This window comes from Gekko japonicus, unplaced genomic scaffold (genome assembly GCF_001447785.1).
Source record: "Gekko japonicus isolate JY-2015 unplaced genomic scaffold, Gekko_japonicus_V1.1 scaffold127, whole genome shotgun sequence".
NCBI classification, from domain to species: domain Eukaryota; kingdom Metazoa; phylum Chordata; class Lepidosauria; order Squamata; family Gekkonidae; genus Gekko; species Gekko japonicus.
Window position 1 is genome coordinate 801,196 of NW_015170891.1, and position 17,705 is coordinate 818,900.

The 17,705-nt window shown below is 46.1% G+C and overlaps 1 protein-coding gene across 1 annotated transcript in view; it reads left to right on the plus strand.

Annotated features, from left to right (window-relative positions):
• Nucleotides 1-17,705, plus strand: part of DENND1A (DENN/MADD domain containing 1A) — a 341,344-nt gene that overhangs the window by 244,742 nt on the left and 78,897 nt on the right. Inside the window, 1 exon segment of the mRNA XM_015418453.1 lies at nucleotides 10,818-10,919. Within this exon segment, the coding sequence (XP_015273939.1) occupies nucleotides 10,818-10,919 (102 nt within the window).

The window sequence follows — 17,705 nt, forward strand, 5'->3', positions numbered from 1 at the left end:
GCCCCTGCTTCCGGCCGCCCCGCTTCCGGCCCTTATTCAGCCAGGAGGAGGCAGGAGAAGAGGGAGGGTAAGTTGCTTCCTCCCTGCCTCTCCCCACCCCTGCCTGCCTGGGGCCAGGGAGGGCTTTCGCGGGGCTTCCTTGCACTCCCGCCGGCCTTGCAGCTCCACTGCCGGACCTGCAAGGCCGGCGGTGGCGGCCGGGACCATTGGGGGTGGGGTGTGTGGCCTTATGACACACTTCCGGTGATGTCAGGGGGTGTGGCATATGCTAATGAGTTCCCCTAGCTCTTTTTCTACGAAACGACCCCTGGTCATGAGGCTGTCCCAGAATATTCTGGTTTCCTCACACAGGATTGACTTGACTACCCAGGAACAAAATGCATGGCTTGATAATGGAGAAATTTTCCACTCTGCCCTTGTCATGGACTGGTATTGGTTAGAATCACAGACACTGAGAACCTCACCAAAAGTGAGGGGCTGGTCAGGATGGTCCATGAAACTGATGGATCTGGAGGGTTTCTTGGTGTTTTGGGGATTTTTCTGGTCAGCAAGTCTGGCGCTTCTGTCAGCCTGTGAATGTGGGGATGACCCAGCTGGATCACACTGGAGCATCTTTTCCCTCTTGGAGACCACAGAATGCTCCTTGGTTTACTTAGGAGTTTGGGTTGATGAAAGAGCAGGATAGATAGAGCCACAGGTGGAAGAAAACAAGTGGAGGAAAACTTGCTCCCTAAGAGGTGAGTCAGGTGAATCTGTGAATAACTGAATAACTGCTTGGAGAAAGTGAGGGCCAATAAACTGCAACTCAGTCCAGACAAGACTGAGGTGCTGCTTAATGACAAAGAGGATTAAGGAGTCAGTCTGTCCTAGAGGGGGGTTGCCTTCCCCTTGAAGGAGTAGGTTTGTAGTGAGGAAGTGCTGTTGGATTCTTGCCTAGGGTTGGAGGCTCATTTCCTTGCGGGCACATAGCACCCTTCATCAACTTCAGCAGATACGCTTGCTATGGCTGTCCCTTGAAAACGTGATATGGCCACAGTGATGCATGCTCTTATTTCATCCAGGTTATACTATAATGCACTTCATGTGGGGGCTGCCTTTGAAAACAGTCCAGAAACTGCAAGTGGTCCAAAATGTGGCAGCCAGACTATTGTCAGTGGCTCTGGGTAGTAGGATCATATCACCTTTGTGCTGAGTGAGCTGCACTGGCTATCCATTTGTTTCTGGGCACAATTCAGTGTGCTGGTTTGTACCTTTATGTACTTTGGCTTGAGTCCAGGGTACTTGAAGGACTGCCTCCTTGTGTACTGTCCAGTTTTCCAGTTGATCTGGCCTCCATGCTGTAGCCAGAGATGGGGCCTTTTCAGTGGTGGTACATTGCCTGTGAAATACCCTTCCTCTACTTTATTGTCCTTCATGCACCAGGCCAAAACATTTATCTTTATCCAGACTTTTAAATGAAAGTTTCCGTTACTTCAGCAGTTGCTTTTATAGTCTTTTTCTAGTATCGGGGTTGTTTTATATGTAATATTTCAGGCTGCAGAATGTTTTATGCTTGGTTTATGCCCCTGATGGGTTCTTGCCCCATTTTATTGGTTGCTTTAAAACTGATAATTCTCATGGTCTTGTGTTTATGATTGTATTATGTTATTTTTACATTTTGAGCCACCTTCAGCAGGTCTTGTAGCCATCTGCATATAGAAAGTAGTATAAGACATTCCCCTACTTCTTTCCTCTGCCATTCCTCTTCACAAGCTCTCAGTCAACCTAGACTTGGGGAACAGTGGAAGGCCAGGTGGTAGTCATCTCTCAGGCAGGGAAATGGGCAACAGGATACTACCCTGGGCTTGACTCAGTCATGAGCTATGGAGAGTTGCTGTAATTCTCATTCTCTCTCTTTTCAACAGGATTGAGTTAAAGCCAGAGAATCTTATTCTCTCTCTCTCTCTCTCCCCCCCACTTTATTGTTTTCTTGCCTTTCACATTGTTTATTGCTCCTGCCCCCCTCCTTCAGTGAAGGAAATCCAGCCGTGTTTGTGAGTCTTTACAGACGCCTGTAAACGCTGCATTTCTGTCGTAGCATGTAGTCTCCCCCTTGTTTTAGCCAACAGTAGTTTAGCTGTGTGCTTTTCCAGCTCTGTTGTACAGGGTCTAGCATTGGGGTCTAAATAATTGTGTAGTTGTAACTGATTTAGAGAGCAGTAAGCTGTAATCTTCCTTGTTAATTTGTGTGAAATAAATAAAACTACAAGCTTATAAAGTCAATTTAGAAGAATAGAAGGCATGATAAAAATAATAACTGGAAAACGGCCAGTTAACAAAGCAAAGGTTGAACATCAGGTGCTGTCAGACTGTTCTCTAAACCACATTTTGTTTTCTTAGAAATTTCTTAAGCACATGATGACCTGTCACCTCCTTTCCCTGAAACCTGAAACTTAAGAGGTGCCACAAGGGGGATAGACTTAGGTGCATCTAGCCTAGTATTCTGCCTCCAATAACTGTCAGATATAGTGGTGAGAAAATGCCAAGCAGGGCAATGGGTCTGTCAGCTGGAGAGAGAGAGAGAGAGCGCTTCTAAACATGGGAAGTCCATGCTTAGTTATTGTAACTAGAGATATTCGGCTGGATCTTGTGGATGTGTCAAATGATATTAGTGCTTTCCCCACCATCTCTCCCTTCTATATCTGCATCCTAGTTATTTTAAGGTAGTACTGATAATGCTGCTTTTTACTTTGAATTGTTTAAAGTGTTGTAATTATTTTCATTTTATTCTGGTCTCTGAGTTTTATGCTTAGACTTAGTATTGTTCTTGCAGTGTTTATATTTTAAGTTTGTTGGTACTTATACTGTGATCATTATTATTTTTTGAGTGTTGGTAGCCACTTCAGAATAAAAAAGTACATAATGGTATCAGAAATACATAGAATTGAGTTTAATTCCTAGAATTATTTGGGGCTGATAAAGAAGCAGTGCCTAACTTATTAATGCAAACTGACAAAGTATCTTTGAGGGTTAAAATAGCAAACACATCCGTAGGTTGTTGCATGTAATTTGCTCTGACTGAAAGGCTCTCCTTTGAGATAAAGTAATCCCTGTTTTTGGTCAGAGGGCCTGTTTCTGATTTACAAGCCTTCCAAAAGGCAGAATCTATGGACTTTGTACCACCCTTTATTCTCCAGGGCTTCTCTCATCGCCTAGTCAGTCATTCCGTATAAGACTCCTATTTAAGCCATCCATAAAGCAACTTCAAAGGAGGAGGAAAGTTGGTAAGCTGCCGTGTAGGCAAGGTTGCCTTCTCCTGCATGAATAATAGAATGCCCTTTGTGGCACTAATTGAATTCATATTAGGGAAGAATAAGTGTTTAGCACTGATAAATAGCCGAGAGATAAGATAAATATTCTCCTCTCAAACTGGATTGCCTGTTTGCAGCTTGTTGGCCAAAGCGTGAATCCCTTCAGGTCCATGGTTATGACAAGGCATCAGTTATTTGGGGGTGGGGAGCACACGAGTCAAGACATTAGTTACCATCTATTTTCATAAATTACTTGTGTTTTCTATCTTGCCACCCTTTGAAGGGGCTCAGACCAGCATATGTGGAGCTGCCACCTGGACCCCCATCCAGGTTTTGCCTGGGATTACACCTGTTTAGCCTCAGACACGTTACTCCTTTAGGTACCTTCAGACCATCTCTGAGTCTGCTTCATTGGCTGGCTGCTGGCTGAAAGTAATCAGAGGTGGTTCAGTGTTAGTGTCTTGTGGGCACACCTTTTGTCATGTTTGGGTACTTGTGCCCCACTCCAGAAAATGTTGAGAAATGTGGAGAAAATGATGTTCCATGGAAACACCCCTTGCAGAAGTCAAGAGGATGCTTTCAACTGTTCTTAAAGAATATGACAGGGTGAGAGCATATCCTATTAAAAGAACTGGGGTGGGGGTGGGGGACTCCCTCTGCCTTAAATCCTGGGAAGCCTCTGCCAGTTGAAGGATATAATACAGTATTAGATGAAACAATAGTCCTTCATATCTATATGAGCAAAAATTGACATAATTGTGTTTCTACTTGTAGCTTGAGCTTTTAGATAATTTCATTTCATTTAAACCCTGCCAATCTCCCTCCATTAGGGGACCCAGAGCAGTTTACATCATTTTTCTCTTCCTCATTTTATCCTCAGAACAACTTTGTGAAGTAGGCTAGGCAGTGTGTGTGTGTGCGATTGGACAAAGGTCATCTAGCAAGCTTCCATGGCAGTGGGGATGCAAACCTGGGCCTTCCATATTCTAGCCCAACATTCTGACCACTACACCATACTGGCTACTTTGTATGCCAGAAGTTCAAGTCTGAAATTCTGGCATCTTCCAGTCATTTCTCAAGTAGACGTTTACTTGACACCCTGAAGAATTGTTGCCAGTTTACTAGTCACTACTGGCTATAATAGACTAAAGATTTGACTGTATAAGTCGGCTTCAGGCAGTTTTGGAGGTGCCCTGTATACTTTAAGCCATTCTGTTAGAAATTCATCATGGATAATACAATTGGGAGTTCATCATAATGTCAAAGAGGAAACACATGGGATGTTTTCTTTTGATTGGAGGGTTTCTGTGTGTTGATATTGTCTGGCAGTTCAGCAGCAGAGGAAACCTCTTTCTGCTCTTGTCTTGAAGCCTTTCAGTGTTAGAGAAGTTTGTTTGGTAAAGCTAGCGGCAGCTGCCAGTGATAAGGAGTTTGGGCATCACCTGTGTAGGATCAGGGCTTCTGCACATCAAGGTTACTCGGCTGGCGGAAGACGGGAAGATGCACAGGAGGGGGTCATAGGCCACCTGCTGGGTGTGGATCAAAGGGTTCAGGGGTCGAAGGGCACTCTGAACTTAACCGCCTTGGTCTGTTGAGTAGCTATTTCAGATTGTAAATCTGAAGTCAGTTTCATTAAGTCCTCCTTGCTGCTGTGTTTGGGGCATGAAATAATAAAACACTATATCCGCTCCCCCCCCCCCCCCCCCCCCACTTCTGTATGTCACACTGCTGTGTCCTTTAGGTTAATAGTCTGCAAATATTAACAGTCCACTGCAAAGAAGCCAAAATTGCATGCTTCTTGTGGGAACAGATACACTCTTGCTTTCTGAGTATGTCATGAAAAGGCCCCAAGGACTGCAGTATAACCATACAACTAATAATGGAGACCATTTTTCAAAACGTAGCATTGTACTGAGGATCATGCGGTGATAAACAGAGCAGCAGCCCAGAAAAAAACACACCCTTACATACAAAATAATCAAAATCAACCCATAGCCTGGGAACTGTTTTTTAAGTTGTTGTTATTTCATAGAAAATTGCTGTGTGTGAGGGAGGGAGGGACGGAGGGAGGGAGTGTAGTGTTGGGCGCATCACCTTACTGATGCTGGTGAGGGCACACAGAGCAGGACTTCGGAAACTGATCTTACCAAATGGGCATCCTCCTGATGGGAGTGAGTGACCTAACTCTGCCCCAGTCCATTTAAAGCTTTATAAATAATGAGCAGCACTGTGGCTTGTGCCTGGAGACAAAATGGCAGTCAATATGTATCTTTTAAGGATGACATGATGACTACTCTTAATTTTATGCCAGCAAGCAGCCCTAGCACTGCATTTTGCACCAAATGACATGTCCAAGCAGCACCATGTAGAGCATTTTGCAGTAATTTGGCCTGTATGTGATCAGAGCATGTCGAACTATGGCCAGATCTTGCTTCTTCAAAGACAAGCCCCTCCCCCCCAGTTAGGGCTAATAACAGCTGGGGATGGGTTGCAACTACATTTTAAGTTGCAAGTTGGGGGAACCACTCTTGAATCCCCAATGTCATATCTTGTTTGGTTGGTCCTTCCTGTAACCGGGAATTAAAAGGACAGAGATAAAAGAGGACCTTTCCTTCCAGCAGTAATTCGTGATTACTGTGCACTATTTCATACCTTTCATACTGTTTCATCCTTTTTGTATCAAAAACAGGCTGATAATTCCCTGACTTAAATAAATGTGCATGTTGACAAAACCTCATTTAAGTTGCCCTGCTCAGTGATTTCCTTGTAGAGGCTCCAAAGGATGGGTGAAGTGCCCCCCTCCTAAGTGGGAAGAGCATTTTCTCTGTCTCTCTGGTGTCACCCTCTCCACTAAACTGGATGTGTGAGTCTGGCCACATGTCCATTGGCGTGAGTATAGTGATTTGGATTGCAGCCAGGTCCAAACAAGTAGCACTGTCAACTGGACTTGGACCTCTTTGGTTTACAGCAAATAATATTTTTCATTTGATGGGGGGGGGGGATCACTCTAGTCAGTGATAATGATTAATGCTAAATAGGAATAAAGACTCCCAAGCAGTGGATCACCAGCCTGCAAGTGGCTGAATTGCCGACACAGTTGTAGCAGAGCCTGTTTTGCAGGCAGCTGGAATTGCAAAAAACAAGTCAGCCATAAATAGTAATTCATATACTTTATGACAGACATGTTTGCGTATGATTATATGTGGAACTCTTACTAATAGGCGGGGGGAAAGCCTCATCTCCATTAACTCTTTGCTGCTGTTGCTTTGCAATATCCCATTTTTGAGGGGTAGATGTGAATGAGAGAATGTCCTCATGAAATTTCATGAAAGAAATTCTAAGCTGCTGCTCATGAACAGGGCAAAACACAGCACCTGCTGATTGTTTGCAGGCACTGTGCTTAGGACTCCCTGCTGACATTTGTTCAAAAAGCTAAGGGATTTCCGCAACTCAAGGGGCTATTTTAAAGTGTTTTTACCCTCAAGAAGAAGCTTCTTGTTGCTATATTCCTTATTTATCTATGTCTGTGAGAAACCACATAGAATGGATTTATGATACTTGTTGAACTGGGCTTTCTATGACATGCCACTTCTCTTAAAAATGGCACAGGAAGATGTAAAGGGTATATGCTGCAATCCCTTTGAAGGGGATGCCTCTTTTTCCACTCTGCCAAAGTGGACACTTGAGGGTACATTCTACCTTCTTCCACCAACATATCAGTGCTGGGGTTCAATGGAAAACCTTCTACTTTGCATGCAAAAGATGCCATGTTCAGTCCCTTGCATTTTCAGCTTGCAGGAACTGGGAATGATCATTCTCTACAGATGACCTTGGGAGAGCTGTTGCCAGGCAGGTTAATACTTGGATTAGATGAACCAATGATCTGGTTTAGTATAGGGCAATTTCTTGCTAGGAGGGACTGTGACTGCATTGTAGAGCACATACTTTGCATCTTCAGTTAAAGGATCTTAGGTTAGTAGGACTGGGAAACACTTTTCTTTCTCTGAAACCAAGGCCTGCTTCCTTTGTATTCAAGATACAAAGGAGTGGGCGAACCCTGTTACTTTAATAGGTAATCACTAGAAAACAGCCAAGAATAGACATTTCTGGGGTAGAAGGTAGAGTTGCCACTTGCCAGATCTTACCTGGCTGCTGGCGGCGGGGGTGTGTGTGTTCTTCGTCTGGGATATCTTTGGTGTAAACGTTTTGCACGTGCACCACGATGATGTCACCTGGAAGTGACATCATCGCTCAGGGCATGTTGTGAGTGAGGCCTCTATCGTTTGAGGGGAAACCATAGAGTTTTCCCCTGACAATAGAGCTTCCTCTCTCAATGTGCCCGGCACGATGATGTCACCTCCAGATGATGTCATTGTGCCAGGCACGTTGGCACGAACACAGCACTTTGGGGGCAGGGTTCCCCTGCTGGCTGGATCTGGCCCCTAAAAGTGGGCAAACCCCCGTTCCCAGTGGGGGAATGACAAGCCTAGTAGAAGGACCAATGGCATGATTCAAGATAAGATGGCTAAAGTGCCATATCTGAATGTGTGTTTTATTCAGTGGGTTCCAAGTTCAGTCCCTAGCATTTCCAATTAAAGCAATCAAGTCATATGTCAAGGTGTCATTTTTTATTTCCTTTTCCAGACACCAAAAAGTCTTTGTCTGCTACTTAGGCTGTGCGTCTTGTTGCATGTAATCCAGAAGCATTGGTTCTGAATTGCTTTCAAAATCTGTGACTGTGGCGACAGTGTTGGGGTGTCCACAGTGAATTTTGTGAGAGCAAGAGCTTCCTCTAGACAGTGTGCCTGGGCCTCCTTCCTGGCTAGTCCTCTGAGCCCTTTTGACCAACTTCTGGCTTCGGTTAAAGCTTTACCTGAAGACCTTTTGTTAGGCCTGTTGACTCCTCTGGGTGTAACTGAGATTCTTTTTTTAATTTTCAGAGGCAGGAAGGAGCCAGTCAGTTGCTCTGCTGCTTCCTGGCTCCCCAAAGAAGCAAGACTCCTGAGCTCTGCTTCAGGTCTATCAGATATGTGCTGAACAAATGACCTTTTGGTTCCTGGAGTTGTGGAGGGAGGGTCCTTTCCGTTTCTCAAAGGCTGCTGCTCTGATTGCAAGGGAAGAATCACCCTTTCAAGTTACGACATTCTAAAGTGAAAATCTTAAACCTCCCATCCCCTCTGTTTAGCAAGTGTCTCATCATTGCCTGAAAACTGTCTGCTCTTAGATGCTGGGTTCTGTTGAATGACATGAAAGTTGTAGTTTGTGAAACAACTTGGGATCCTGGCAATATGTTTGGTAGTCTTTGTAATGTCACTGCTTGGTTTGTTCCTGAGGCGTTTTCTTTGAAAAAGAGGGACTTGGAAAGAAGGCTTTGTGCTTTCCAATGACTTGACTTTGCAGAGATGAAAACACACACACTGTAATACAAGTTGGCCTCTGAAGGAGTTGTAATTTTATTTGGTGTGGAGTTAAAATCTCTAACACTACACTTATGTTGCATGTTGAGTTGTCATTGGCTTGGGGGGGGGGAGCCACAGTCCATCCTGACCTGATGAACCTTTGTAGCTCCATGCTGATACCAGTTGACTGGTGTTCTGCAGGCTAGTCATGGAGCAGGGAACTGGTACCCTTCCAGCTGCCTTCTCTGCAGAGGAGCATTAAGCCTGGGGGGATGGAAGGAGCCAGTCATTCCTTCCTAGATACAGCTAGCAGAAGCAGGAAGCTTCTCTTGCAAAGATGCTGGAAATGTCCTATGGGTTTGGAAGGTACGATGTAAAAGTTTGAGGCAGTTGGTAGGAGGAAAGAGAGGGACCAGATTTCATCTCAACTTTTAGCAGGAGCTGAATAAAAACTCAGATATTATACAGAGGCCAGGACATGTGGGGCGTGTAAACATGTTTTCCTTGTAGATCTCATTTACACTGTTTGTGTCTGAACAGGGAGTGCCTGATCAGGAAAGAAATCTTGGAATGATGGATAGCACCATGAAAACATTTACTCACTGTATAATAGTAATGACAAATTCTGTGCCTTTATTAGGAACTGGCCCAGCCATTATGGTCATCTTCAGAGGCCCTGCTTCAAATGCCCCCATCTTCTGAGATTAGGTGGGTGGCAACCTGAGAAAGGGCCTCCTGCGTCATGGCACCAAAACTCTGGAACTTCATTCCCAGGGCGATTCATCTATGCCCTACTTTTTCCATCTTCTACCAGTGGGTGAAGACTTCTGTTTTGTTTGGCATTCCGTCAATGATCCCTCCTTTCTAACCAATGTTTTTATGCTTTTTATATATTTTAACAGTTTTGTGATATTTTAACCCTTTTAGAACTCTTTAAAGCTGTTTTAATGATGTATGTTTGGAAGGGGGATTGATTTTAATGGTTTTATAATATAATTTTATCGTCTATGTTTTAAATTGTTGGCTACCTTGGCAGCCCTTGTAAGGGCAGAAATAAATTTTGTAAATAAACAAATGAACTGAAAATAAAACAGCCAGTGCAGTGTCTCTATGTAGCCAGTCTGAAATGCTATGTACAGTTGTGGTTCCCTCATCTCAAAAAATATATTACAGGGTTGAAAAAAAATGCAGAAGGGGCAAATACAAAAGGATTGAGAGATCAGAATGTTTTCCCTGTCTGGAAAGCCTAAAGGAGCTTTTCAGTTTGTTTTTAAAGATTACTGGGGAGGGCATCATAAAGGCTTATATAGTTAGACACGGAGTAAAGAAAGTGGATAAGGAGAACTTTCTTGTGCTTCCATGAAATGAGAACTTGGGGTGATTCAGTGACATTGATGAGCAGCCCATTCAGGACAATCAAAAAGGAGGACTTCTTCACACAGTGCCTAATAAATTTAAGGGATTTACTGCCACAGCTTGTGGGAATAATTGCTAACACAGAATGCTTTAAAAAGAATTAGACAAATTCATGGAGGCTGGGTCCATCGAGAGCTAATAAACTGGAACTTCTGTGTGCTCAGAGCTTGTCTCTCTTTGAGTACCAGGTTCTGGAAGGCAACAGCAGGGATGGGCTATTGCCTTCTCACCTTGTTACTGGCAGAGGTCATTTCGGGGGGGAACGTGGGGAACTCAGTTCCCCCGGGTGAGGTGCAGGGGGGCAGGGCACATGACGAAGCCCCGCCCCCTGCTTCCGGCCGCCCCGCTTCCAGCCCTCATTCAGCCAGGAGGAGGCAGGAGAAGAGGGAGGGTAAGTTGCTTCCTCCCCGCCTCTCCCCACCCCTGCCTGCCTGGGGCCAGGGAGGGCCTTGGCGGGGCTTCCTCGCACTCTCGTTGGCCTTGCAGGTCCACCGCCGGGCCCCTGATGTCAGGGGGTGTGGCATATGCTAATGAGTTATGCTAATGAGTTCCCCTAGCTCTTTTTCTACGAAATGACCCCTGGTTACTGGGCTTCCTAAGATCATCTGGTAAGCCACTGTAGGAAAGAGGATGCTGGACTAGTGGAGCATTGGTTTGGTCTAGCAGACTTCTACTTGTGTTCTTATGTTTTCCTCTAACTTTGTTGTTTCAGAAGGTTAGAAACATGGCCGTAGAAGATGTCGTCATTCTTAATGTTGACACTAACACACTGGAAACACCTTTTGATGATCTTCAGAGCCTTCCAAATGATGTGGTAAGTATAACTGGTTTGGATCTTCTGCTGATGGCCCAAAAGTTTAGAATGTGATGTTTGAAATCTCCCCCAGCCTTGGGCTGAAGGACATGAAGAAGACTCTAAGATTAACAGTCATCAGGGTCCTTCTTTTTGGATTCATATAATTGCATGTTCTCATTTCTCAAAACTAGGCACTAAGCAGTGATGGGATACAACCTCCCTTATTTGTGCTTTCTCTTGTGTCTTGATAAAAGGTGCAATGGCCCTCTATGTTGGGGTCAGGCCACTGGTGTTTCTCCATGGGAAGCATAGTTGCCATTGCTGCTCCTTCATTCTGGGTGAAAGGAAGTGCCATGTCCAGAGAATGTTAAAGGACAACACAATAAAAATTTCCCAGTTGATTCCATAACAGATGTTTTCTGTAGAGCAGTAATCGAGCCCTTAGTGGACTGCTGCAGCAGATATTCATTCATTAGTGTAGCTGATGACTGGCACAGCTCAAAGCCTTTGTGTACGTCTTGCTTGGCAATCCTCATGAGGCAAACTATTATTAATGATTCTTATGTGAAGGACCAAGGCAGAAGGAGTGCAGCTTTCCTGAAGACAGCAAGCTTGGGGCTGAGCTTTGAATCTGGGGACTTTTGATTCATGCTCTTAGTCACTAGTGATTATATTAAAGTGCTTGACCATTCTGATCCTTTTATTCCTGGAGCATCCCATTCTGTGGAATGTTGTGACTTGCCTTAAGGTCCATCTTCAACATAACAAAATTAATTTTCATTTTCCCAGCCTTTTTGCATGTAGTGAAGGACCTGCTAATCCGTGTCTCTCTCACTTTCTATAGAACATACTTGTAAAATGGATAGAATTATGTGCAGAAGGGCTAGATTCAGGGAGTCCCAGGCCTTACGCATGGGGATATGATTTGTCAACAATCAAGTATAATATTTGATTTTATGGGCTTTCATGAAAGGAGCCATTGTGAGCGGGCAGTGGAACATCAGAAGAGACCTCGCCAAATAAACCCAAAACTGAAAGCCTTGGAATGTCATAAATTTTAAGAGACTTCCTTCCGTTTGTTATTTCCTTTTATAACGAAAAAGAGCTGCATTTTGCTAGTTAAAGCTTCTTGATTCAGTTTTCTGCTGTTCTGCTTAAAAGCTACATTTTTATTTTGAAGGATGTTTTGTAGCGTCACAGAGGAAGTGCTGCCAGCAAATTCAATTAACCAGCCTGGCTCACAACAAAAATGTGCATGGTTTAGGGCCCCCCCCCAAGCTGTTTCGTAAACACAGCTGGGTTTAATATTGTCTGTAACAAAGCTTTAACTAGCATCCTCTTGCTTTTAGCAATTAATGTTTCCTGATATATCCTTTCCCCCATTTATATTACTTTGGTACCTGGATAACAAAGCTTTCTCTTCTGCTTAAGATGGTTCCCTATTATGGTCTGACCATTACAGAGCAGCTGCCCTGCTTGTTGTGTTTGTACGGAGTTCGTCAGTTTTGCGTGTTTCGTGTGTTTGGAACCCAGCGTGGGTGATATGTTTCTGGCTGTACAAATATGTTTAAAGCTGATCCATTGCACACACACACACACCCGGTGAAGCATAGGGATTTATTGATTGATTTATCCAGGAACCTACCCAAGGTGGCTTACGAAATAAAAACAATAAAAACAAAACATTAAGATATTAATTAAAATCCAGCATTAAAAAAACCCAGCCCACATAGACCATAAAAACAGACTAATATCAGCTTATAATAGTTTCCAGACTAAAACGGCGTTCAAGAAAGTCAACCCTTAATCAAAAGCCTGGGTGAACAAAACACATTTTGTCCTGGCACCTAAACGAAATCAATTGAGGTGCCAAGTGAGCCTTACATAAGTGATGTGCCACTTCTGAAAAAGTCCTATCTCTGGTTGCTACCTGCCTGACTTCTGAAAGCAGCAGCATAGAGTGCAGGGGTTGTGAGGTGTATCTTAATTGGCAGGCTGGACAATATGGGAAGAAGTAGTCCTTCAAGCACCCTGGCCCCAAGCTATATAGGGTTTTAAAGGGTATGAGCCTGCACTTTGAATTGTGCCCAGATACAAATGGGCAGCCAGTGCAAACCTTTCAGCACTGGGGGGTCCAGTCCCTGTGTCCTGCCCCTGACTACAGTCTGGCTGTTGCATTTGGATGAGCTAAAGTTTCTGGATTATTTTCAAAGGCAACCCAACATAAAGCATGTTACAAGTCATCTACCCTGGATGTAATGAGAGCATGGGTTACCATGGCCAGATCATACTGAAAGAAGTGGACATGGTTGGCATATCAGACAAAGCTAATTAAAGGCACTATATACCCCAGAGGAGACTCCAGATATAGGCCACAATCCAGCAGTATCCCCAACCTGTGAACCTGTGCAACTCTGTTCAGGACAGGCTGACTCCTGAGTCCTCAAACAGGGTTTGTCATCAAACAGCAGCACCTCAGTCTTGTCTGGACTGAGCTTCAGTTTATTCACCCTCATCCATCCCATTACTGTCTCCATATACCTTCTAGTGTGCCTAAGACACCCCTCCCCCGGCTCATCCCATTTGGAAGCTACCTATTTATTTAAAAATCCCTTTCTTGTCTTGTGCTCAAGGCAGTTTAAAATGAGTCTGCAAAAATACATCAGTAAGACACTAGTGGTATCATATTGTAAGTTAAATAACTGGTAAAAAAAAACCCACTATCCATCAAAAAGGTCTGAAACAGTTGATCTAAAAGCATTATTTAAAAAGGGCTGTTGCAAGCCCTGTGGAAAGCTGTAAATGAGGGTGCTTTCTGAGCTACTGGGAATTTGGATGTCTCTTATCTGCTATTGGACTCCTGTCACCAGCACGTTCCTTGTTCAGCACCTCATGGTTTGCTGGATTGGGGGATAGCTCAAGATGAGTAGCTGGGTTAGTCAGTCTGTAGCAGTAGATTTCTACTGGATTGGGGGAGGCAGTGTGGTATAACGGTGATTCCCCTTGGGATTAAGGAGACCCATGATCAAATCCCTCTTCTGCCATAATGTTCTTTGGGTGATGATGAACAAGTTACTTTCTCTCAGTTTCATCTTTATCACAGAATGGTTGTGTATAGGGGTCATTTCGTAGAAAAAGAGCTAGGGGAACTCATTAGCATAACTCATTAGCATATGCCACACCCCCTGACAAAACCGGAAGTGTGTCATAAGGCACACCCCCTGACATCACCAGAAGTGTGTCATAAGGCCACACACCCCCGCCCCCAACGGTCCTGGCTGCCGCCGCCGGCCTTGCAGCTCCACTGCCGAGCCCCATGAGGGGCCCGGCTGTGGACCTGCAAGGCCGGCGGGAGTGCAAGGAAGCCCCGCGAAGGCCCTCCCTGGCCCCAGGCAGGCAGGGGTGGGGAGAGGCAGGGAGGAAGCAACTTACCCTCCCTCTTCTCCTGCCTCCTCCTGGCTGAATGAGGGCCGGAAGTGGGGCGGCCGGAAGCAGGGGGCGGGGCTTCATCATGTGCCCCGCCTCCCCGTACCTCACCCGGGGGAACTGCGATCCCCCGCGATCCCCCCCGAAATGACCTCTGGTTGTGTAGTGTTCTTCATATCTGGATTTTCTCTTTGTCTGCAACCCTTAGATCTTCTTCATGGTCTCTGTGCATCACACCTCTGAGATATAGTGTGCCTGCACCGACCCCGATCGGTAGAATTGAAAGCAAAAGGGAATTTTCGTGCCCTCTCCCCCATCATGTGCAGGGCTCCAATGCGTACGACTAGGGGAGGGGCACGACAATCCCGCCCGTTTTCTTCTGACCGCCGTGCTGTTAGGAACCTCTCCGCTTTGGTTGGTAGTTTTTTTATTTTCCTCCTCGGCCCTTTGGCCCAACTTCTTCTTATCGAGTATCTACAGGAAAATTGTGGACTAATTAGCGTTCTGAGTGAGTACTCTGCCCCAACAGACTCCCTCTACCCCTTGGCCTATGACCAAAAAGTTGGGCTTTTTCAAATGACGCTTGTGGTGCGGCAGTAAGATCCCCCGCCCCCCGACAGACACTCCCTTAGTCTTCTGCGCCTCCGGGAAGCCCATTGAGTGGATTCCTGCACTCACTGTTCTAAGTTCTCGTGGCAAACGAGAAAGAACAGAGCTGCCAGATTATGTACCGCATTGCTAGAATTGGCCCTTCTCGACAATGGCATTGTCTCAAGATACATCTGGGTATGCTTTGATGTCAACAGTGGCATCAATATCAACTGCCGCACTGTCTCCGGCACTGACCACTATCGAGGTTGATCGGCCGATGCCGAAACGTTTGGCAGCAGTACCACAGTCCAAAGCCCATACACCCGCTAAAAAGCACCAGGAGGGCAAGGACTCCAGGCCCGTCAAGCATAAGAAACACAAAAAGAGCTCCCCTAGCAGGGTTCCATCGACCCCGCATTGACAGTCGGAGCCGGTATCCGCTCTTGGAGCACCCCCGCTTGACTCCTTGGGCTGTGGCCAGCTACAAGGTGCCCCATCCTCACCTATGCTGTGCCCCATCCAGCTCATGGATTCCGAGCAGGATATGGACTTGACTCAAGTCTCTAGAACTTCCAGTGTTGAGAGCTGTTGATCAGCCTGCAGGACGATGGCTTCTCCGTGACGTTCTCTGAACGACGATCGGGACTGACCATCGGGACGGTTCCCTCCTCTGATCCCTTGGGATCAACGTCAGTGGCAATACCTCTGTGGAGCCTACCCTCTGGCAACCAATATGCCCTGGCTCCCACCATGTATGCCCATGGATTGGGACCAGCACCGGAGATCCCAACTTTGTTTTCGGAACCTTCAGAACACTCGGGTTCTTCTGATTCCTCCGGGCGTTCAGAGGATGAAGGTCCAGTACATCCACCAGGTCCCTCTCCACCACAGAATGTGACCGAAGGGCCCAATTTTCCCCTCCAAGGACTTGAAATCCTGTGGGGAATTCATAAAGCGCATGGCTAATACCTTGTCTCTGTCGACAGTATAGCCCCTGCCTACCGTTACTGACTCTGTATTTGATATTGTCCAGATGGACACCTGTACAGCAGTGGCCCTGCCCATGACTTCGGTTTTACTGCAAACTACCAAGGCACTGTGGACCCACCTGGCATCCACCCCCATTTCCAGTGGCAAGATGGACCACATGTATAAGGTCCAAGAAGCGGTAGTAGTCAACTCGTCTTCTAAGGGCAGACATACCCATTCCTCCCCTCCTGACAAAGAGGGAAAGGAGCTTGACTCCCTCGGAAGGAAATTTTACTCTGATGGAGCATTAAGCATTAAAACTTCCAAGTATACCGCCTGTATGGGCAGGTATTAGTATGCCCTTTGGGAACAACTAACTTGAGTTTATTGCGACCACCCTGAGGATCTCAACCACCAAGCCAGACGTATACAGAAAGAAGGTATGCTCCCGGCCAAACATCAGCTTAGTTCAACCAAACATAATCTCAGTGTTGCGGCTAAAACGCTTGCCTCTGCCATCGCCCTCCGGCGACATGCTTGGGTTGCACGCTACATCACTGCAACAAGATACAAAGGCCTTCGTGGAGGACCTCCCTTTTGAGGGTGAAGGTTTATTCAGCTCCATGATGGACACTGTATTACAGGATCTAGATAAGATTCTGAGGCGGGTGGGCCAGGGGGCCCCTGGAAGGATCAGGGAGGCATTTAAATGCCTCTCCGTGCCTTCCCTGGCCTGTCCAAGGGCCGGTTTGCCCGGGCTCCTTGCAGCCACAGGGCGCACGGGCAAGCAAAGGGAAGGCATGGGGTGTGGCCTAATATGCTAAAGAGTTGTGCTGTCAGGGGTGTGGTCTAATAGGCTAATGAGATTCTGCTGTTGGGTGTGGCCTATTATGCTAATGAGTTCCTGTTGGGCTTTTTCTACCAAAAAAGCCCTGCTTATTTCCATATTACAATCCATCACGCTCACCGAAGATTCCTCTGTTTCGCAGTAGGAGGGAACCATTATCAATACAAGGCTCTTCCATTCGGGCTACCCACTGCCCCCCGGGTATGTGGCTGCACACCTCTGTCTTCAGGGGATACGTATCTTCCTGTACATCGACGACTGGTAGCGGACTCGGAGTCCACCCTCCTCCGCCACATTGACCTTGCCCTGAAATTCCTGAAAGAGTTGAAGCTGTGTGTGAATCACAAGAAGTCAGTGCTTCAACCATCCCAGATCATTCATTGGCACGATCCTGGACTCCAGAGTGTGCAGAGCTTCCCCCCCCCCCCCCCGGTGGGCCCAGGACATAATCATCCTTGTCCAACTGCTTTGTCGAAGCAACTCCAATGCCTTTTGGGACTGATGGCTGCCACAACTTCAGTGATAGTGTTTGCCAGACAGCACATGAGACCTCTCCAGTTGTGGTTTCTAAAGATATTCCAGCCTCAATGTCACCCTCAGTCTCAGCGCTTCGTTCTCCCACCTCAGGTTCTGACCTCCCTCGAATGGTGGGAAAATCCCCAAAATTTACTGGCAGGGGCACCCTTTCACCCTCCCTTCCCGTCAATGACAATCACAATGGACGCATCCCTTTGGGGATGAGGAGTGCACCTGAACAGACTGTGTGTAGGAGCGGCTTGGGAGACTTCAGTAGCTCACAAGCATATAAATTTCCTAGAGCTTCTAGCCATCAGGTATGCCCTCTGGTCCTTCCTACGTCTGATAGGCCATCGGACGGTAGCAATCTTAATGGACAATACCACAGCTTTGTGTTATGTCAATCGCCAGGGCGGCACAGTGTCAAGAAGCCTTTGCAGACTGGCTCTGGAGAT